The following is a 22,782-nucleotide window of genomic DNA, read 5'->3' on the forward strand; positions in this document are numbered from 1 at the left end:
GTGCACACACACATCTCCCTCACTCTTTGTCACACACTCGCACACATACCAAGGGCATTTCACATTCTCCAAAGATGTCCAGCTGAGGATAGCTGGACGCCGGTGGGAGTTCTCGGTATAACAACATGATCTTATTTCCTCTGAATATCTGAGTGCCAAGTCCAGCTCAGCCATTGATTTATCAGGAAGATTGATTATATATGCACTTAAATCCTTTTGGAGAAACATAAATCCATAGAGGAGATGAAAAAAAAATAATAATAATCAGTCAGACTATGTGCAGTACATAAAACATGCACTGGATACTTACAGACACAAAGCGCACATCCAGGTCAAGAGTTTAAGTTTGCTGTGTACACACATGGCAGAAAGTCAGTAAGTGTGTGTGTGTCGCATTTTTGTGTCCATGCAATACCTGAATATGCGGTAAGGCGTGGTGAGATCAAAGCCACGACGATCTGAGTCTTTAACATTGCCAACATTCATCTCAATGGATGTGATACCCACTCCAATACGATGGTCCTGGAAAAAAGAAAAACAAGGATTTGTTTTTTTTCTGAGTGGCTCAACTTTCTGTGTTCTAAATATTATTTGAAATTGCTACATTACATTAACTTGACTGTGTCTTATAATGTGGAGTAGGCTGAAAGAAAGACCACTAGTTGATCTACAAATGTAACCTTCAATTAAGATGATGTAAGATGTAATAATCATGTATAACATACAGCCCTGTTATCAATATTATCTGGCGCTTTTTGCAAAAGAAAAAACTGGAAAATAATTACACAAGAAGGGGACATCCTTTTCAGTGTTTTTTCTGATGCATTCTAATTACTCTATAGTTTAATAGTCTCTCATATATATATATATATACACACTCTTTAATACTTCTATATAGTGTTGTGCAGAATAAAGACTATACTACTACTACTATGTGATTTGTATACCACTGCTCATCTCTGCAGTCACACACACACACACACACACACACACACACACACACACACACACACACACACACACACACACACACACACACACACACACACACACACACACACACACACACACACACACACACACACAGAGTTCTTACTTCAATGTTTTTATAGAGGAAGACTTTATCTGAGGCTACAACGGTATAAAGTTTGGAGCGTAACCCTCTGAGCTCCAGATATCCCTGATAGTCCGGGGACAGAGGTGAGCCTGGGTTCATGGTGCTGCGCCGATGGCGCCCCCTGGTGCAGTCCTGCATTACAGTCACCCACTCGTTTCTCTCGACTGGACGGATGTGCAAACAAACACATGTATGAATAAACGTGTTGATTAATATATGCATGCACAAATATACGTGAACCAAGACACTGTACTTGCATACAGTAAGACATATGCACATCTTACAAACAGTAAGCATGCATTATTGTTTTATGTGTGTAAAGCACACACAGACATGACCAAACAAAAACAGACAGACCTTCGCTTTCAGCCCTGAAGATAAATGTTCGGTTGCTTGTGACGACCTCAAACTTCAGCTCTCCCACACTGATCACATGAGTAACGAAGGCGGTAGAGATGATCCCCTTAGAATACACATCCTATAACAGACCACACACACACAGCAACGACTACTTTGTTAAACAGTTAAAGGCTGTCTTGATGCATCAGGGCGAATCCACACAGAAAGTGCTTTTTGAAGCATCCATCACTTGAATGTCTCTTAGAAAACACTGAGGCACGTGTGTGTGAAACACCTCACCAAAGGACGCACCCATTATTATGCATGTTTGGCATACATCGTAAAGCGTTATACGCACAGGCAGTTGTTGAAATCACTCATATTTTCCTCTGCTTACATGTTTTAAACTTTTCCGTGATGACCGATAATGACCCCCACTTTCACCATGAGTTTTATGCTTTCACAATAAGACTATTTCCCCTTACTTGCTAGGGTGGAAAAAGAAAATCTAAATATACATAAATACAATACATGGAGTCCACTTGAGCCCACTTCAAAACTATTATGGGCGGTGACAGTTTGGCAGGCTGCTGTCCTTTCGCATCCTCAAAAGCTGTAATGATGACAGCTGGTTCTGACCAACGTGAAGTCGGAGTTGGCGTGGACTGAAACCGACCGAGCGCTTCAGCAGGCGCTTGGCGTGCTGTTCACGTCTCGCTTGTGATGTAGATTCCCAGGGACAGTGTCTAATGTGATGGAGTTACTGTACATGTTTGTTGTTACCTTCTCATTGTCAAAGTATCTCAGGTAGTCGACATCCAGCTTCACCCATCGTCGCTGATAATAAAGGGCCCTGTGTACGAGAGCACACACACAAACGTATATTCAGAAGAGTGAAGTTCAAACTCATTTCATTTATTTATTGCATGGCGGGCATAAAGCACATAAAACCAACTGCACCATATTGAAAGTAATTTTGTGAATAATAGAGTGAATGCCATGAAAAGTTTAGCTGTATTTGTTCAAGTAATATAAACAACCCTGACAGTAAAGCCATATCTTGATCTTTTGTACCGATATCATCATGATTTAAGAGGGATTAAGATAGTGCTAACGTCATGTATGCACTAGATATCTGTATTGATCTTTGCCCTTTAATTAGCACAACCCTCAGCTTGTGCGTGTATATGTTGTCATTCATACCCCTGAGGTGGATTCTTGTCCAGCCAGCCCATCTTAATGACAGCAGCCAGCTGAGAGCTGTCGTCTTTAGTGGCCGGTGTCAGTCTGCCCGTGTTTGGCAGGTAGACGCTTCCTTGCTGACTGCCCATGTGCCCCCCGTCCGGCCATAGACTGGGACTGAGGGGCAAAGAAATAAGCACAAAAACACACACACACACACTTAGTAAACGATATCAACAGAAAGAAACCTGAAATTAATGTTTGCATAATAATCTTCAATCTTATTTTCGAATAATCGTATAATATGCTCTGAACTGTCTACACCTTTGCATGCCAGGTAATGTGCTTAAAATCAAATCTTGAAAAAGTGATATGTTATAATGCTTTTGTACATAGAGAATGAATCATTAGTGGATGAAATAAATCGTCAAGAAAGTGTTGTTTTGCAACTATTCAAAGCTCTCCAATACATTCATAATCACATTCAAAGTCAAAGACGGCTCGGTCGGAGTCAAGCCTCCACACTAAACTATACTAGTAAGACATGTAATAACAATTACAGATAACTTTTTGGCACATACAACTCAAGTGTAAGTAGTGTGCTTTAAAATGAACTCAAGATATAGTAAAACTAAAATCACATATTAATTATTTAATGAGCAAAAAAAAGGCAGAGAGCAACTGATAAGCACTCAAACCCACAGCTTTACATTGAAGCTACATGCTGATTACCATGGTTAGCGATACTGTAGCGTACTGTCTGCAAAGAGTAAAATCCTGGTCGTTGCTCAGTCTAATTTTGAGTGGGGTTTGTATTAATGGTTTGTGTTGATACTCACTCGTCATCATCCAACTGCTCATCATCACTGTACAAAGAGCTGCGCCGTCCTTTTGCCTGGACAGGCACTTGCAGGGACATATCCTACGGGAGGACACGGCCGTCATTCGTTGTGCAGTAGGAGAAGAGGAAGAAGAGTGTAAAACAAGGAACCATTCTCACTTACCCTGTCCGGTGCGTTTATTCGATGAGCACCGGGGTAAAACGAGTCTGGATCCTCGTAGTCATCAGAGGAATCATCGAGTGAATCCAACCCTGAGAGAGGGAGTAGAAGGAGAGAGCAGACGGAGTTGTACTGCTTTAGTTGGTGAAGTCCGGTTTGCAAAGAAAACTTTTAGACGCTGACATTGTTTACAAAAAATAACATGCAGAATATGATGTCCACTCAAAAAAAGAGAAAAATATTGGAACCATTTGTTTTGTGAATTGAACAGTAACAATCTGAACTGGCACTCAATAGAACTTGAACAAGCCTCAATAAACCATGATGCAAAACAACAATATTGTACAAGACATACCGCCCTTAGCGTAAGAGGCGGACAACTGTTTTCTGACTTGGCACAAGGGCAACATTTTTGGCCTCTGTGCTTCCTGGATGGGTGATACATGAAGTATATATTTGATTTTAGATATCTGGTGGATTGTAGCTTTTCTATTTTTCCAAAATCATACTGAATGCATCTGGCAGGACCGATGTACAGAAACAATAAATCCTCCAATTATTGGAAAGATAACTTTACTTGACTTGCGTGTGACCCACAGAAATGCTCAAAATGTTGACATTCTTTCTCTGGGGTTTACCAGAAGTCATTCTGGGAAATCCAGTAAAACACTAATAGAGCAAGGAAATTGGATACAGTGCAGTAAATAACAGCACTGGTTGTACAAGTTACTCAAGCTATCTGGTTCTAGATTAGAGTGTTCCCTGTGTTAATCTGTGCTTGTGAACACAGAAACTAAAAAGGTCTGAGAAGGACAACAGAGTGTAACTGGGTCAGCTACAAGAGTGTTTGTGTGGTTAGACTCTCCCTCTCTCATAAGAACGAGCTTTTCAGGCTGAGTGACAACATTAAGTAATAACCAGAGTCATATGTTGAATAGAATAAACATATCAAGTTGAAACAGACATGTTTAGTGTTGCAAAATATTGTGATCAGACACTATGCTTCTTTGCATTGTTAAAAACTGTTGAACAATGGCCGAGGTCCATGAAAGCTAGACTACATCCACAGCACGACAGACAAGAAAATTCATTTCAAGTTAAAAATATCTTCTGACAAACTGTCCTGGTGATGCTCCGACTCAACTTTATTGAGACTATATGTTAGCCTAAAAACTGTACCACCTGTTCGATAATGCCAACTCAGAGCTGATGTGTTCAAACTAATTCGAACCTGGTTCACTAAATACACATTCATGACCTGAACAGAAATCTGAGACATCAAGCATGGATCACGTCAACTCACGATGAATAAAGCAGGGATTTGAAGCGAAAGCTGCAGTGTTCTTAGCCTCAGTATTTATTTTAAGGAAGGTAATTAACATTTTCAAGGCTCTCTTTTAGCTCTATCAAACGACTTAGTTTTAGACACTCATGGCCAAATTCATTTCTCTAATCTAATTGGCATGACATTTACAATTACAGTGAGGACGCTACTTTCACTGTGAGGCTACAGCCATGGTTCAAAATCAATATTCGCCATTTTAATTACAAATTGTGGTACTTCAATTATAGTAGCCTTAAGCAAGAAGATGTATTTATGAACGCATGTTGAGCGACATACTGTGCTGATACAGACTTTCGTTAAACAATATTTTAGCACCATTTAACCAGGAATTTACAGAAAGTGATGAAAGTCACGGTATTCCCTATCTTTACCATTCAGAAATGTAGGTTCAATATAATTTATAATTCGTAGAGGCTCAGGGGTCAAGATGCCGACCATGAACCCCTGTTCAAATCCAGCTGAGGACCATTGTGGCATGTTGTTGCCCACTCTCTAAACTATCACTATCCAATCAGTGCATAAAATGCACCCAAAATATCCTACTTAACAAGTATTATATGCAGATTATACTACTTACTGGATTGAGTGACTCTCCGAGCAGGCAGGGCCGGCTGAGTGTCCGGTTGATTTGACTGATGTGCGTCTTCTGGAGTTTGGGGTGTCCTGATGCGAGGTGGGACCTGTGGAGTTTGGTCTTTCTGCACCTCGTCAGTGACTGTTTTGGTGGGAGAGGAGCTGGGGGATAAAGGGCAGGACAGGTCAACAGAGGTTTGGACAGCTGGAGAGGAGTCCTCGGACAGCGTGGTGATTGGAGCTTGGGCTAACATTCCTTTGACTTCCCCGTCCTGTCTTGTCTTTTTCTCATTCCACAGCAAAAACTACAGAGAACAGCACTTGAGATTTGCTCCAGGCACCTGCTACAAAAACAAAGTTGCAGGCAACAAACTTGCGTGAAGCTGATGGTCTGAAGTAAAAACTCTCTACGAACTGCATGACGAAAAAGACAAAAAAAGAAATCCCTCCGATAACCTGATTCAGTTCACATTATGCTGCTCTGTCTTCTTCGGTGGTACGAGAATTGATCCCAGCGCTGTGGCAAACCCGTGTCCCTCTGCTCTGCTCCCGACTGTTTTTCTCTCTCTCCACTTGTGGTTTAAGTAACAAGTCGGAACCTGCTTCGCTCTGCAAGATCCTACCTCCATGTCAACACAGCATACCTCTGGCTCTGCTGTAAGCACACACACACGCGTGTGCAGTAGAGGTGTGCCGGTATACCAGTTGTACACCAGTGCGGTGACACAGTTTAATGGTAACAATACCGCCAACAATTTATTTTACAGCCAACTAGTTCCTACTGCATCTATTGTAATATTTGCATAAATAATAACAGTATCGGATACCAGTATCGGTGTTAGTGAATCCCCAATTTTGGCAATTAATAATGCCACATTCATAATCAACAATATCCTTCATACAAAGTCACACTTGACCATTATGATATCAAATGCATCGGCTACATATATTCTGTATATAAAACCTAACATAGATTCACACAATACAGCATATTTGCTGCTTGTTTTTTTAACTGATTTTCTTGCTTACTTTTCATATCATTGCTGATCAATTATTCCTTTTGTTAGTCACAAAGACATCTACACTCAAAACTTGTGAAATGAATGCATTCATACAACGTTGAGCAGTCGATTCAAACCATTTCCATGCTGACGGGAAAGTCAAGAGTGAGCACACAGGCCTGGTTTCTATCCATCAGGTATTGTGAAAGTTCCTCTTTATTTCTCCCCGTTTTGGTGAATTTTCTTCTCGTTAGTCACAAAGATCAGCTTTTACCCATGCAAGGACATAACAGCACGAGACCAAAAATAGTGTGAACCTCTAAACGGAAGACTAGTTTAGAAACAACGTGACAAGTAAATATGCCTGAGTGAAATACGAGTAGAAAACAGTTACTGCTGATATATTTTTTTTAAAGGCACAACGCTAAAAGTTTGACAAATATGAGGTTTCAGAGAAGCTCAAACAATCACGTGACAGTACTTGACCGTCAGCTTAATGTACTTTAGAGACACGCTAGTATATCTGTTACAGTAAGCTGTGTCAGCTCAAGTCAAAATTCAAACACACACAGAAATAAACTGCTCTGTTGTGTAAAGTGCACCTTTAATGTGGTATACCATGGCCGCATTAGCCGCCAGCATGGCTAAATTTATACAATATACACATTCTAAATTAGTTTTTTGTGTACTTCGGTTCCAGCGAGAGAAAGACCATTTATGAAGTAGCAAAACATACTTTATAGTTAACTGGTGACATATAAGTTCTATTCCTGAGCTCTGTTTAACAATAAACCCTAAAATAACAGACAATGAGGGGAAACTGACCAGTTGACAGTTCCTCCTTGTCCTCAGAGGAAGAGTGCTGAGAGAGGGGCCGCTAGCATCGACACTATATTTAACCCTCTGCTAGCTGAGAGATGACAGAAGGCTGAAGAAACAATGACCGCTCCTTCCTCCTCCCACACTCTGTTCATGTGAACTCATTCTGGGCAAATGTCTACACTTTATCCCCATCAGCTGACAATAGCCAACGGACCCTTTAGTTGCGGTGTTGGCAGATGAGAGGCATTCTATATTCACATGTGTTTATTGCATGGCCTCGCTGCCTTTTTTCACTAAAATACAAACTAAATTCAAGACCAGCACCAATCTATTCTACGCTGTGACCGTTATCGTCGCTGTTCGAAACGGTCTGTATGTCATTGCTGATAGCGAGTGCTCACACTCAAGCTAAGAACACAGTGTTCTCCTAGAAAACTGATTTTCGTGACAGCAAAACGTGCACGCTTTGTGAAATCCCATTTTTCTGGTTTTGTACTCCACAGGCACACAGGTAACACATCAATACCAGAGTCAGTTCCCTAAACTTAACTCCCCAAACAACCACAGGACAGGACAGGATATCTGCTCTCGCACAGGATCATTAAAACATGAAACTCTCTTCTTACTCTGGTCAAGGTGAAGCTAACAGCAACACTCACTCCTCCAGTAGACGGGATAACATCTCTATGAACAGAACCTTGTTTTCTATTCACTGAAAATAGGTGGAACAGCAGAAAACCTGAACACAGCAGTAAAGAAAGGCTTCCTTGTTTGAAACACTGACACAGAACAGAGTGAGGAGGGGGATTAGAAGGTGAGAGTGCATGCTATAAACAACTACCGACGGAGAAGAGACAGGTGGAGATATCATTTGCGTCTATCTTACCTGTAGCAACATGTTCAAAAGGAGTCCTCTTTCATGACAATACAACAATCTTTAACACACACACACACACATCGGAGAAGAGGGGGGGGGGGGGTAAGCAGGAGGAAATGACCAGTTAACCAGAAGATGGGAGGAGGCAACGAAGCACACTTACTCGGAAACGAAAGAGCATGTGAATGTGTGCCGGCAGAGGCTACAAAAAGTCTAACGCTAGATCCTGGTGACAAAATCACTTTTGTCTTTCTCTCTTTATTTCTCACTCTCTCTGTCTCCCTGTGATTCTCCCAGAAGCTCTGTGTTGTGCTGTGTTGTGTGTTTTAACCGCTCTGTGTTGTTCTCCATTGTAACTTCCTCCCTCTCTCTACAGCTAGTTTCCCTTTAAAACACAGACAGACAAGATGCACATATTGCAATGCTCATAGTACTTTAAAGCCTGACTGGTGACGGGAAAATTAAGAGCCCCTAATCTTGTATAGGCTGATATTACCAGGAAGTACACAAACAGACACATGATGAAGCTAGAGTCTCACCAGTGCAACTTGTTGAGGGATAATAGTGTGCTCTTAAAGGGAAAATGTGCAGCCACTTAAAAAACACAAGTGCTTTTTAAAAGAGCCACATTTTGCAAACACATCAATGTGCACAAAGAGCAAACAAGCAAAAAACAATAGTGCCTGTGTCAATAAAGTAATCTAAACACTGCAGAAAACAGGATTTTATATACAACGTAGGAATATAGTAGCCGAGACAAGGTCACCAAAGAGCCTTTGAAAAGAAACGACACATATGTGGTAAAGCAACCACAAAACAGACTCCAGCTTCACAGCTCAATTCGCTCATAGATGAACCCTCAACAGGTCTTCTTCACATATTTCCGTATTCAACAGGCCACTGAGCATGAGGTCCACTCCGTCAGTCAATGGGCTTCGGCCTTTCAGTTTCAGGAAGTGCCTACTTTTGATTTCAGGAAGTGTTTAAAAGCCACCAATAACGTCTTTGGTGTCTAACCTGCTATTAAAGTTGGCAAGAGTTGCATTTTTCCATCTTGTCCAATAGGTGGCAGCACAATCCTCTAAGAACTAACAGACGTTTACAGCGGTGACATTCTTGACCGTTAAATAGAACTCTCAACACAGACAAACATTCACTTACATACGTTTTGTCATCTTGCCTTCAATACAGCAGCCTCACACACTCAGGGGGACAGAACATTACTAAAACTCACTTTGTAAATAGGATGGAAAACAAAAATCTCAAACCATGTCCTGTTGGAGCAGAAAGGCCCATTTAAAAACAGGGTCGAGCGACCAACCAGTGAAATACATCTCAAGTTTTTCTGTTATGTTTTTCTCTTAAATCACATATTTTGATAAATGATAGATCGATCGATAGATAGATAGATAGATAGATAGATAGATAGATAGATAGATAGATAGATAGATAGATAGATAGATAGATAGATAGATAGATAGAGGGAAAGAAGAGTAGTTTTAAATCCACAAAAAAAGGACAGGAGCGGTCACACTCCTGTACTCTTGTTCACATACATGTCACAATTATTCTATAAGACAGCCATGAAGCAAACACTCATTAAAAGCTGCATCCACATCCATCAAATAACAGTAGTCTTACCGGTGTGGGATTGGTGGAGGGCCTTTAGGTACCGCCCCTGCTTTTGGTGGGAGAGGTGGAGCATTTACGTCATTGCTGAGGGACGCAGTTGGGGAGACGGATGAAGTTATTCTTCCTCCGTCACCACCCCAATGATGGGCAGGGGGCTGAATAGCTAACGTCTGAGGCCGAGTTTGAGCAGAGAGGGAGTTGGGAGGGTGGAGAGGTGCATGTGTGGGGGAGCCGGCGGGGGTGGAAAACTGGAATCTGCTCTGTACAGCTGGGGCTTTAACCGCATGTCTGTCCGGTTTGGGGGAGGCAGGGGCTCGAGCAGGAAGTGAGGGGCTGAGGGGGGAGGTGAAGCACTGTGGAGGACAGTTGGGGATGCTTCGTGGAGGGACAGGGGGTAAAGGGGCGTCAGAAGCTGGAGAGACAAGTGGGCTGGCGTCGCACTCCACTGGCGCACTGGAGCGAAACCGAGTCCTTTCTTTGGGCACAGGCTTCGCCTTCTCTCCATCTATTCCTCCATCCCTCGCTTCCTCTTTTCCTTCTCTAGCTGCGGTCTGTCTTTGTCCAGGAACCGGCCTCTTCTCTCCTCCGTCTCCACTTTCCTCTTTCACCCTGGGCACTTGTCTCTCCCTGGGGACTGGTTTCTCTCTTTCCCTGGGCAAAGGTCTCAATGTCTCTCCGTCTCTTTTCCCCCTTTCCTTGAGGACAGGTTTCTCCTCCACTGGGATAGGCACGGGTCTCTCGCTCTGCAACACTTTGGCGTGTCCCGTTTCCTCCAATCTCTGATCTCCTTCAGACGGTACGAGGCGAGAGTGTGTGTCAGATTGTGTGTCGCTGTTCCCGTGCGTTTTGTTCAGGCTGGCCAGGATGCGTCTCTGGTGACCCGGCAGGGTGATGCCCATCCGCTCCAGCAGATCTGGTGTGAGGCTGCGACATTGTCGGAACGTTGCCAGCCCGGCACTCAGAAATGCCTCAGAGTACTGCTCCAGGCGAAGAACACATAACCACTCCCACACAGTGTAACCAGTGGGTTCAGACTGAGACATGACTGATGTGTGCGAGTGCAGCATGTGGGAGGGCGAGTCTGTGTCGTCCACAAGTTGACTTTAACTCCTCAGATCATGGCGTACACAACCTGTGGGAGAGAAACAAAACACAAACAGTTTTCAAGAGTAGCAATTAAAGAAAAGCATTCATAAAGCTCACCGGCAACGACAGCGCCGCTGGTATCGTTTGTGTGTGAGTCATACTGAGTGAGTGACACCTACTGTAGCAGGAACTACAGAGTTTTGGATACTTTGCCAGGGGATTATGTGTCACGTGACAGCATTGCAACCGTGTAAGACGCAGTCACGAAACTTTACAGGTGTGCAGTTGAGATCAAAATGAAGGTTGAGTTGGAAGATGGTTGTGGCTTCAGCGAGGAGGGCACACACACATTTCTGCCCCTGGTCCGATTTGGCATTTGGTGCAATCAATGGCAAGATGATCTCTCGTTTTTCCTCTTTTCATCTGAAAACTTTGTTTTAGTTCCTGAAAATGGATCGGTGTGTCACATTGGTCCGATTATAGACCAGATGATGAAAAATACTTCCTACGAACTGCACTATTTTGAGAAATCCTGCATTGGGTAACGTTTTGTGGTGCAAAAGTGCATAAATAATTTAGATACCTAAAAGGCAACAAGTGACGATTAAATCAACATGGCGACGCCTGAGCCTGTGGCTGGTAGCTAATAGTGCTAACAGTGCTAACAGTGCCGACAGTACGAACTACGGCAAACATGCTGACAGAGTTAACCGTGTTTACCTGAGGGTGAACCGGAGGAGGGGTGCTAGGCTTCCGTAGCAACACTGGTGGTCGGGACTGCGTTATCAGCTGTAACCGGCATATGATCTCAGTGCAGTGTGGCGGCCGTGAGCTAACCAGCGTGGCACGCTCACGTGCACAATCATGCACAAACATGCACTAAATGCAAGCGTGGCCGGCCCGGCTTTGTCAACAAAGCGAGGGGAAGCTTGGACAACAACACACACATATAGGGAGAGGCACTTCGTTCTCTGTACACATAAAATCACTATGTCTTTACAGAGCATATAGTTGTGTTCTGCTCTATTAATGCTCTGAATGTCATATGTTGCTCTGTTAATAATCAATAGTATACATCAAAGAGTTGGCCCTATTTATGATCTGTAAACGGCAGTGTCAACTGTCAAAGTTGTGTGTGATAAACTGTTGTCAGGAAGGGGGAAAAGGAAGTTGCGTTAATGCCTCGACAGATCCCCTAGCAACAAGTCATATTAAAAAGCTCTGTCGAATTCAACAGCACTTGAACGGATAAATCAAACTTTGGATTGTGTATTCATAAACTGCTGCACAGATCAGGTGATCAAATCGGATTATGAGTGACTTTGAAGGAAGCTGCTGTTAGATCTGTATTCCCTACTTAATGTGTTATTTAAGGTAAACTAATCTCTGTACACGCATAAAAACACACCTCTTTAGAATTACTTTATCATACTTAAATATATTATATTAGTTTTGAGCAGTTAACACACAGTCAGTAGCCTACTGCGGCACTATCACACAGCAGACCGCTATGGGAGGAAGTGTAATTGACACAAGTATTGACACACACGGCACGTTCACACAGACTCAATTCTCTCAACACACACTTGAATGCTGCACAAGTGGATTCGAGATTGGCTTCCCACAAGGCATCCCCACTCCTCTCTATTAGCACTCTCTTTAACGTACCAGCCACTCAGGGTTATGGTTTTCTAATGCAGTAGACATTTAGCATATATTTTAGAATTTTGGAGATTTGAGTTAAGTTCTGCAGACGAGACACACTGCCGGGCCTTAATCAGCAAACAGCAGGCAGTGCCAGCTGTCCGCATTCACATGTGGCGAAACCTGCCCGACTGTAGCAACTAGCTCAGAGAGGACCGCTGTGATGCACAAACTTTGACAAAGCAATGCGCAAAAAAATGAATTCTAAACGGTGCAACACGTTTGGAACATACCTCCAAAAAGCTATTTTGTTGCTGTCAAAATCATTAATTAAAACACCGACTGCTTTTACAACACTTTATCTCTGCCTGGTGCTTTTGACCACACGGGAAGCTGCTCATTTCCCAGACAGAGACACAAACAGTCTTTCATCACAGCTGAGCGGGAGCCTCTTAAGAAACTACACAGCCTAAACTACACCTGAAACAGGCCGATACATCTTTACGTATGATGTCATGCAAAACAATCAATGTTACTCTGAATGCAACTTTCAATTGGCCTAATCTAGTTTAGAACTTTAATGGTTACACTTTAAAATGAAAAGATTAAATGTAACTGTACAGGAGACGCATCAGCTGACTGAAAAGCAACAGATCACGCAAAATAGTCAACAAATAAAAATATGACATGGACCTGATTTCATTTGGTAGCCAGACGTGAGGGTGGAGGAGGCTGAGCGAGCACACGGTAACCCACACAGACCAGTCCGGGATGTGTTACTCACCAGTGTGCTCAAATGAGGACATTTCATTTCCTGTCAAAAGCTTCCTCTGACAGGGCAGATACCACAGAGCACAGGGACAGCGTCAATGTTACGCTCTGATCAACTGCAGTTCCTATTTCTGAATTGAGGAACTTAACTCACACCATCAGTGCGATTGGTCGTCTACTGTCATTGGAGACGGACAAAAGTCCAAATATTACATTTGAACACACGCACACATTTAAGTAGCAGGTCTCAGCAGCCCTTAATCAGTGTGTGTGTGTGTGTGTGTGTGTGTGTGTGTGTGTGTGTGTGTGTGTGTGTGTGGGCGTCTTTAAGAAATGAGGCACAAGTGTTAAATACTAATATAGAGGGTGAGAAATACAAATGAAAACTGTTCTCTTTCAATAACACCCAGTCGGGCAGCTGAGTTCTGCAGTCTGTAGCCGCTCAAAAGTTTTTTTTACGAAGACAAGTGACAGGACTGCTGCAATAACCAAGGAGTGACAAGATAAAAGCATGTCAGATAATCTCTGAGGCTCCAAAATGTAAAGCAGTTTTTACTGATGGAATATTTAAGGTGATAAAAACCTTGAGAACATTCAGATTTTGTTGCAACGAACTTGAATTTGTTTTTGGATCAACCACGCAATCCTGTAGAGAACCAAACAAACTAAGCTCATTGGGCTTAACTGTAGCGTACAACTGTGTGTCGTCTGCGTAACAGTTTAAAGAGATGCCACGTTAATACAGACACAAAATTTCCTACAGTACCAGATGTGAGCATCTAGAACAGAAGTATGAAGCACACATTTCACCTAGCTGAGCTTAAAGACAGGAGGCAGAAGGGACCTTTAGATTAGACAGACAAACCTCTAGCCTTCATCAAAATGAAACACCTTCCAAGACAAACCTGCCTTTACACATTGAATCCTGTGTATTGTAACTGCCTTTGTGCTGCATTATATATATTATAGCAAATTAATAAATAATCAAAGTTCAAAACTACACGATCTGGTAAGAGCTGGATTGAAGGCATTATGGGGCCTATTATGTGGACATCTATTTACTATTATCTCTGTGAATTGTTTGCCAGTCATCCATCATGTGTATGAATAAGGCATTGTAATATCATGAAACACAAGAAAACTCCAGTTTACCACTGTTACTTACACACTCACATGGTTCAAACTTTCTGGCCAAACAGCTAACAAACACGCCTTTTGTTTTGGTCTCTGTGAGGCAAACAACCTCACTTGGGAAAAAAAAAATAAGTGCAAGTTCATCCTCCTGACTTTGAGGTCCTCCATCCAAAAGACTTACTTTCATGGCCCACATCCTTCAGTTGATCCAGGACCGGAATTATGAATTCTGCATCTCAGAATTACTAGTTTTACATTGTCAGCTGTCCTAACTCTGAACAAAACCTGGCTGACTCTTTAATGTACTGATGGTTCGTTTGCTGCCTAAGATGTATCATGCAGGTACAACCTTTTAGGAGATGTAGCAAGGACTACTCTTTCACTCTTGACAGACCTGCTTCCTGTGTTTGTGCTTCGCTCCGCAAAACACGACTCGGACTTTTTTCTGCACTCAATGCAGAGAGATAAAATTGATATTGATCTTTTCACCTTGGCTGTCGGTAAAGTTTCAAACAAGGACATTTTCAAAAAAGCATTTTGCTCTCTGCACATTTCAATTTATTGCACTCTCGCCCTCTTGCTTTGCGCTCCCTCCTCCCGCTCAGAAAGCCGCCAATAACAGGGTCTCTGTGCTGCCTTCACAATGGGGCATTCTGTTGCCTAGGAAAGTTCACACACACACACACGCACACACACACGCACGCACGAACGAAGGAGGGAAACGCATGGTGGGGGCCCACTGGTCAAATCTGGTCACACTTTCTAACACAAGTGCTCACCTAATACCATTGTTTGTGTGAAGTTGGTAGGGGCGGTGGGGCCTCAGAAATTGTGTTTCAGGCTCATATCCCCTTTCAATTTGACGCACAGACAGAGAGCCAGGATGTTCCATTTTCTCTGTTCACGCTGATCAATGCTGCCTGACGTCAGGCTCAACTCTGCTTACTGTCAGTGTCCTCAGTTCTGAGGTACATTATCTACCTTTTGGACGGAGTTTACACTTACACAACAAGTAAAATGTCAAACAAACTTGATCTCCCATTAATATATTATTATTATGAGAAAACAACTTAGCCTGTTACTGACATCATCTCCTGTTCTCATGCAACACATCCATAGTGACAAAGATGCAACTAACCGCGTGCAGTACATGTCACAAGGCTAAAAAAAAAAAAAAGTATTTCTCAAACCTTTCACATATTCTTTAGTAGGCGATGACGAGTTATGATTAAGACCTTTTATTGTAAGTCCACTGCCAGAGTCTGTGCATACGTCACTTCAACTCTAACCTGCATGTAGCATGACAGCATGTGCATCATCACAAAAACACTGATTCTGTAAACAATGCTAAACCATTTTTTTGCCATAAATATCAACACAATGTTTAGATCTACTCAGACACATCGACTGAAACAAATAGCCTTACTTAGATAGCAGGAATACGTTAGACTGACTGCAGTGCACTATAGACTTTGGCTGAATTGTAATAATAGTGAAATGCAATAGTGCCAATTTAAGTCATACCCACTCATGTATTGCAAACACTGTCCACATTGCACAAGTGTCATGTTGTAATGTTGTAAATTCATCATCGGTTATACTGATATCCTGGAAAATGTGGTCTTATTAACCCTTAAACACCGTTTTTTATTTGCAAAGGGTGCTGAATGACGACGATGTGATCACGATAATGTGTAATGTACTTAAGTTTGTGTATGCTGTCCAGCTGTCTTTCTACACTACCCCTCAACTGTGAAGTCTTGAGAAATACTCCAAAACAAGTAACGATTTCCTTTAACGCCTTCCTTTCACGAGCAGCAAGGCCTTTGTGCGAGAGTGCATACAAGGCTGGAGCCCAATACATCTTTTAATGCGTGCCAAACACCACAGGGAGGGGTAGATTAACAATACATGTAGCAATATTGTGTGATTGAGACACTGGCATCAATATCATGGTGTGTTACTAAGACACATGAATATCCTACTTTGAGTAGAAATACCGGTGAAAGGTTATGTTTGCTGTTAAGTGAAATGACGGTACTGAAATGTTGAATGTTTGAGACATTTAGAAACAATGTCTCCATCACATAGTATGTCAACCAGAGGGCACGAACAGGTTCATTTTCTTAACTTTAAAAGGCAACGCTCAGTACATATCTTGGTCCCAAAGAACTACATTTAGGACATCTTGGTGGTCGCGTAGTGAAGACACATTATTTCCATTAACCGTAACATTCCCAGTTTGGGGGCCTTTGTTGCAACGGTTACAAACATTTTTATCAGTACATGTAAAAAATAATAATATCTCCCAAATATCTATTACTGTATCTGTTTTAAAGGTAGACTCTGTTGACATCAGTGAAGCTTGGCGCTCAAACACAGTCAAAGTTAGTGCAACGGGTTTTCCTGATTTCAAATTTTTGAAGTAAAGCTGTCGGCCATGTTGCCCAGAGAATAGTTTTGTTGCTGCTGTTTGCATTCCTCCATGATGGTCGCTGAAAAATAAAATGCACAAGACTGCATTACCGTTTATGTTAATTTGGAGCCACCTGATGAACTAAGTCGAAAATTGAATTGTTACAATATTCAACAGACGCTACCAGTTTTTGGTTTCTGCTCTGGTGCCTCTACCAGACTTATGGATAAGACTGAAAAAAAAGCAAAACGCATGCACACACGCACACACGCACACACACACACACACACACACACACACACACACACACGGGACATGACTCATATACCCTCCACTAGACACACAGCTGCTTTCAGCCCACTTTCAATTAGAACTAAATAATGACTCAGTCCTGCCAGTAAAGGAACGCATCTGAACAATGTCCTCTCGTGAACAAGCCAGTGTGTGTGTGTGTGCGTGTATGTGCAACATGTCACAGAAAGATGTTTCCCATGGTAACCCACACACAGGCCACATTGAACTTACGAGTCCCTTGATGGGACCAAAGTCCTCAGCCTGTGACAAAAGCAACAACTTTTAAATGAAATGAGTATGTTCTGCGGGTCACAATGCTTTCCTGCCATGCTGGACGTGAACTGATATTACCGCAAGTATAAAGTGGGTGTATACTACAAACTTGCAACAGAGTAGTATCTTGTTTTTCTCTCGACTGTCCATTCCTTAAGTCACTGCAGTAACAAAGTTTTGACTCTCTGACAGCATATCATCATAGATTTGAGCAAACTCTGAAAAAACTCGGACGTTGGAAATGATTACCCGTACACATCTCATTAAGCACGGCGTTAAAAACAATGACTCGTAATAAAATCTCTTGGACTAAAACACTGACAAGAAATCCTTCAAAATGTTGAGGAATTGCACAGAGATCCACAAAGAGGTGCTTTGATTTAGTCTACAATTTAGTCGCTCTATTCAACAGCACCGCAAACTTACAACAAAAACTGGAAATGGTATCCTTCATGAACGTAGGGTTTACTGCAAAAAGGTTTGGCTAGGTGTACCAAACTGTAAATGTGAATGTGTGCATCCCCAGTACAAACTCATGACCAAATGACCAGTTCTCTTCCCCTCTGAATATGTAGTCTTGAAGCTGAATTCATGTAATTTTAACTTCTTGCACAACTGGGCTCTCATTTAGCCTATCCTGTGTAATTGTTACAACCAGGCGGCTCCACACGTCCTCTGAACCAGTGAGACGCTCTCCCTCTCACCTCAGTGGGGAGTGATTCAGTGGCGAGTAATCATGTGAGTGTATGAGACAGACGCAGAAGGAAATGAGAGAGAGAGAGAGAGAGAGAGAGAGAGAGAGAGAGAGAGAGAGAGAGCGAGAGAGAGAGAGAGAGAGAGAGAGAGAGAAAAAGACAGAAGAGTGGTAGACGCAAGATAAGACAGAGATAGGGACAGACAGACAAAGTTTCAGCTGCAACTTGAGGACTGATCAATAATTCAGAGCATATGTATCCCCAGTAGAAGAATAAGCCATCTAAAACAAGATATGAATTAGCTCCATTTAGCATAGTTTGCCTCTTTTACTGGTAGACACAAAAAAATAAAACTTATATCCGTGCCTTGAAAAAAAACAACACAACATTATGTTGCTCTGTGTGCACTTAAAAACCAAAAACAGACAGTCACAGGCTCACTAATAACCAGTTTACTCTACAGGACAACACAGGGTCAGTAGGGCAATGGTACTGTTTGATAGCTATACTTTTGCTTTAATTAAGTGCCTGTAAATGGTCCTAGGAAGCCGTATGCCCTGCTTAACAGAACAGAACAGACATCATTGGGTACACAATTATGTTGCTTCTGTGAGATTACTGAACTGTGCACAAAAATGTACTGTACTAAGAGGCTTTTAGCCCATGCACAAAGTCTACGTTCCCCTGCAACTACTGACCACAGAGTAGATTAGCAAAGACAACGAGAATAACTATCACAGTTTCCACTTCACAACTTATCTGATAGGACATTCAAACAGTTTCACGATTGATAACATCTTATCAATAGTGAACACACACACACACACACACACACACACACACACAGGAGCAGAAAAAGAAAGCAGAAATAAACATCCATGAGCAGCGAGGTGGGTTTGTGGAATCGATTGTAGCTGTTTCGGCTGTGTTTGGGTCCAACCTGAGAAAAAGTGTAGAAATCATTGCTCCAAGTCTACAAATGCTCGTCCTGTGTGACCACCTGTCACAAGTCCACCTGCTAACAGAGTCACAAACCATGAGGTGAAGAAAAGAGGCATGTATGACACGCTCCATTCCCACAGGTGTGACCGATTTACTCCATCTCTAAGTTTGGTTGTTAAAAACCATGACGAAATAAATAGTCATTTCATCCATGCTTCATCCACAGAAATGACGAATTCCACTGGGAATAAACAAGCCCCGTCGAAAGCAGTCCTATTTCCTCTCCGCTTCTACGACTGAAAGAATAGACAACAAACAACAACAACAACAACAACAACAACAGCCACCAAACAACATCTGACGAGTTACTATTAACCGATTCAAGGTCGGGAATAATTGCTCCACTAATTAGTACCGTGAATCTAAAAGCACAACTGGGTTTAGCAGTCGACGGACTGTTCATACAAGTGTTCTGTTTCAACGAGTCCAATGTTTGTGTGGTTTTATGGTCTTTAGTCCGCGGTCTGCTCTTATCAGCTGTTCTGGGAAAAGTTTCTCTGTTAATAAAAAAATAAAAAAGTTAAGACATTCTCGTCATTCACTTACCTTTATTCAAGTGTTTGCAAAGTGTTCAACTCCACTGAAATAGGCTGGTGTTTGTCGCTGAGGTCCGTCAAATAGCGGATAACGTTTTTTTTTCTCACACGGATGAAAAAGCAGCAACAACTCTCAGCACGAGCAGTGTGTGTGTGTGTGTGAAGCTAAAGTAAAGGAAGTGAACCACTTCCGCCTGTGCGTTTCAAAATACATCTGTGTTTTGACATTCAACGCTGCACCGTTTTATTTTTTAAGGCGAGCAACTATGTTTTCCCGGTATTTCTATGGCTGCATGGATGTGATAAAAATACTAAAACTTCCGTACGGCCGTCATGTGACCACTGAAAAAGCCTGGACAGCCCTGCCTGTTTTCACGCAAATGCCCTTTAACTATGTCCCACTGACAGGAGTCATAGAGCACACAAGGCGATATGTGTAAAGTATTTACCCTCTGCAAATCACAAACTATTGTAAGGGCAGTCATAGAAGACATAGAGATATTAGCGTTTACGCACAATTAACTACGAGGTACACATTCAACTTTACAGTGTATATAAATCGACCACCTAATTTGTCTTGGAGAGCAATAAAGTTTGCTCATTCGTTTTATATATAAGAACAAAATTAAATATTTATACATTTTTTTTAAATGTTGTATTTGGGGGAATTCACCAGTTACTGATTTACATACTTTGAATCTTAGAAATAACAACACTGTTACTGTAGCATTCAAGCCAGATGAGAGGTGGCTATTTAACTGCATGGGTTTCAGTCCTTTCCATGATCCCAGCAGGTGGTATGAACAGGTTTATTCTAGTCAGCGCTGTGAGCAGGAATATAAATCATTTGTATGAGAGGTGGTGGGGGTGATGTGGAATTCAGATCAGTGTTAAATCAGACTGGCTGCTGATTTGTTGTAAGGTCCCATAGGAACCAGAAGAGGGCAACCACTCACCGTCATGATGTTGAGCCTAGTAGACTATAGAGAGAATTTCAAAGGACTTTCAAAAACACAAAATAACAAAGGGGAAAACAGGATTTATAGTAGAAAGAGAATGTTGCATGTAAATATACCTTTAATTATTAAAGAGATTCCTTTGATTGTATTTCAGCCGGAGTGAAGAGTCAGTTCATAAAAGCAATTGAGAGCGAGGGAGGCTGGCATGCAATAAAAGTCATAAGTTAGACTAAATTGAAACCCATAACTTATAATGACGTGCCAGGAGACCCCAAACATAAAACATTTGTGAATTAAATACCTCCCACTTGTGAGTTTGTCATATTCTCTGTCAAACCTCTTTTTATTGAGCTGAAGGGGAACTATGCATATTTTGTGGCCTTTGTGTTTCTGTGTGTCACAAATGTGATTCAATGTGTTCCCTCATGTCCCTCACAGTCAGTCCAAAGACCCAATGAGTAAAAGGGTAATATCTTCAGGAGTCGGGATGAACAATACACTGACTGTGTGACAAGTCAGTGACTCAGCAGTACGTTACTCATTTTACTTCTGACCTCAGTTAAATGTCATGGGACTGTGCCAGAAAGATTAGCTTGGGTAAGGAAGTAGGAAGAAGGAGATATAAGGTGACAGATGGAAGGAACAGGTGACTAAAAAGGTAAATGTTGAAGATGAATGAAAAGAGCAGGAAAGGGAAAGTAAAAACGAGCAACATGAACAAGTTGGAGACTGTAGAGGGGATAGGAAGGTAATAAATGAAGGAAAACAAATGGCTGGATTCAGAAAAAGTAAAAAGAGGAGAGTAAAAAACAAGAGAGTCAGAGGAAGAGAAAACAAGGAGAAGAGGGGAACAGGAGAGGAGAGGAAAGAACTGAAGAAAAGAGGATGAAAGGAGAAGTGAGGCCTGGATGGGGAGAGGATGAAAGGATGAATTATTAGATGATATGGGAGGACACAGAAAAGAAACGACGACGATGAGACATTGAGCAACAGAGTAGGGGGGAGGATACATGACGTGGAGGGAGAGGGAGTTGGAGAGGAGATGAGGAGGCGCAGGGCTGGTGATGAGTCATCACTATCAGCCTTGGTGGGTTCCGCTTGCTGTGTGGGTGGCAGTGTGACACATATGCAGAAACACACACTCGGAGGGATGCCGGCCGTCGTGCTGCTTATAGGTCTCCTCCTGCTGGAGGCAGGCGGGTGGGTGGAAGACAATACAGGGATGCCTCTGGGACACACAGCTCACACTCATGCACATGCAGCCCTTTCCTCTGACACGCACACACATGCACACAATGGTGATGGCTGAGTGAGAGGTCTCATTAGGACTCTGAGGATGGATGGATGACTATATACAAAGGCAGCTGTATGGAAAGAACACCAGAGCTGTATACACCTCATGCCTTTTTGCATCACTCGCATGCTCTTTCCTTCATTCATAATTTATTAGGTGGTGCATATACAGAGGCGGATGTTGCAAAAAGGGAACTGTCAGAGAGGATGACATGCAAAATAAAAAAAACCACGAGGTTACCATGTACAATGCAGTGCTATGCGCCTCTTACTGAGGCACTCAGACACAGATAGCTTCATGGACTTCCAAATAATTACCTCCTCTTGTGAAGCCAATGTGTTCGATGCGGTCTTTAGCCATACTTACAAGCCATGTACATGATACGGGCTCTTAGTCTGGTCCTACACAGGGAAGCAGGGGCAGACACCCTGCAATAAGTCACTTCCACTGTGACAGGAAAGCTCTCCTCGCTTTATGTCTCCCTTCGGTGCCGAGTCGATCACAGAGTTGCCATGCCAACAGATTGGGGGATTCCTCATTCTCATCCAGGCCACTGCGCACACAAACGAGTGCATGCAACCATACAAACAAACAAACACACATACGCACTTTCCAAGAGCGTAAAACAGTTCATCAATAGGTTGTATGTCATGACGTTTCCCTGTTCTAATCATGGCTGTGTAGTAATCAATGCTCTTGTGTATGTGCATGTCACCGAAACAATGTGCGACTGGGAGCAGATCAACCATATTTTAGCATCAGCATGCAAACCAGCAGCATCAGACCCGA

General features: G+C 42.3%; 1 protein-coding gene across 1 annotated transcript in view; it reads right to left on the minus strand.

The window, feature by feature from the left end:
- Positions 1 to 19,868, minus strand: part of arap1 (ArfGAP with RhoGAP domain, ankyrin repeat and PH domain 1) — a 46,522-nt gene extending 26,654 nt beyond the window's left edge. The window contains exons 1-10 of the mRNA XM_079272283.1: positions 19,751 to 19,868; positions 9,899 to 11,021; positions 5,562 to 5,719; positions 3,643 to 3,731; positions 3,478 to 3,560; positions 2,660 to 2,815; positions 2,240 to 2,309; positions 1,475 to 1,595; positions 1,097 to 1,281; positions 416 to 522 (exon numbers count right to left, since the gene is read on the minus strand). Of these exons, the coding sequence (XP_079128409.1) occupies positions 416 to 522; positions 1,097 to 1,281; positions 1,475 to 1,595; positions 2,240 to 2,309; positions 2,660 to 2,815; positions 3,478 to 3,560; positions 3,643 to 3,731; positions 5,562 to 5,719; positions 9,899 to 10,956 (2,027 nt within the window). The 5' untranslated portion in view covers positions 10,957 to 11,021; positions 19,751 to 19,868. The remainder of the gene's footprint in view (positions 1 to 415; positions 523 to 1,096; positions 1,282 to 1,474; positions 1,596 to 2,239; positions 2,310 to 2,659; positions 2,816 to 3,477; positions 3,561 to 3,642; positions 3,732 to 5,561; positions 5,720 to 9,898; positions 11,022 to 19,750) is intronic.
- Positions 19,869 to 22,782: the final 2,914 nt, after the last annotated feature.

This window comes from Melanostigma gelatinosum (assembly GCF_949748355.1).
Source record: "Melanostigma gelatinosum genome assembly, chromosome: 7".
NCBI classification, from domain to species: domain Eukaryota; kingdom Metazoa; phylum Chordata; class Actinopteri; order Perciformes; family Zoarcidae; genus Melanostigma; species Melanostigma gelatinosum.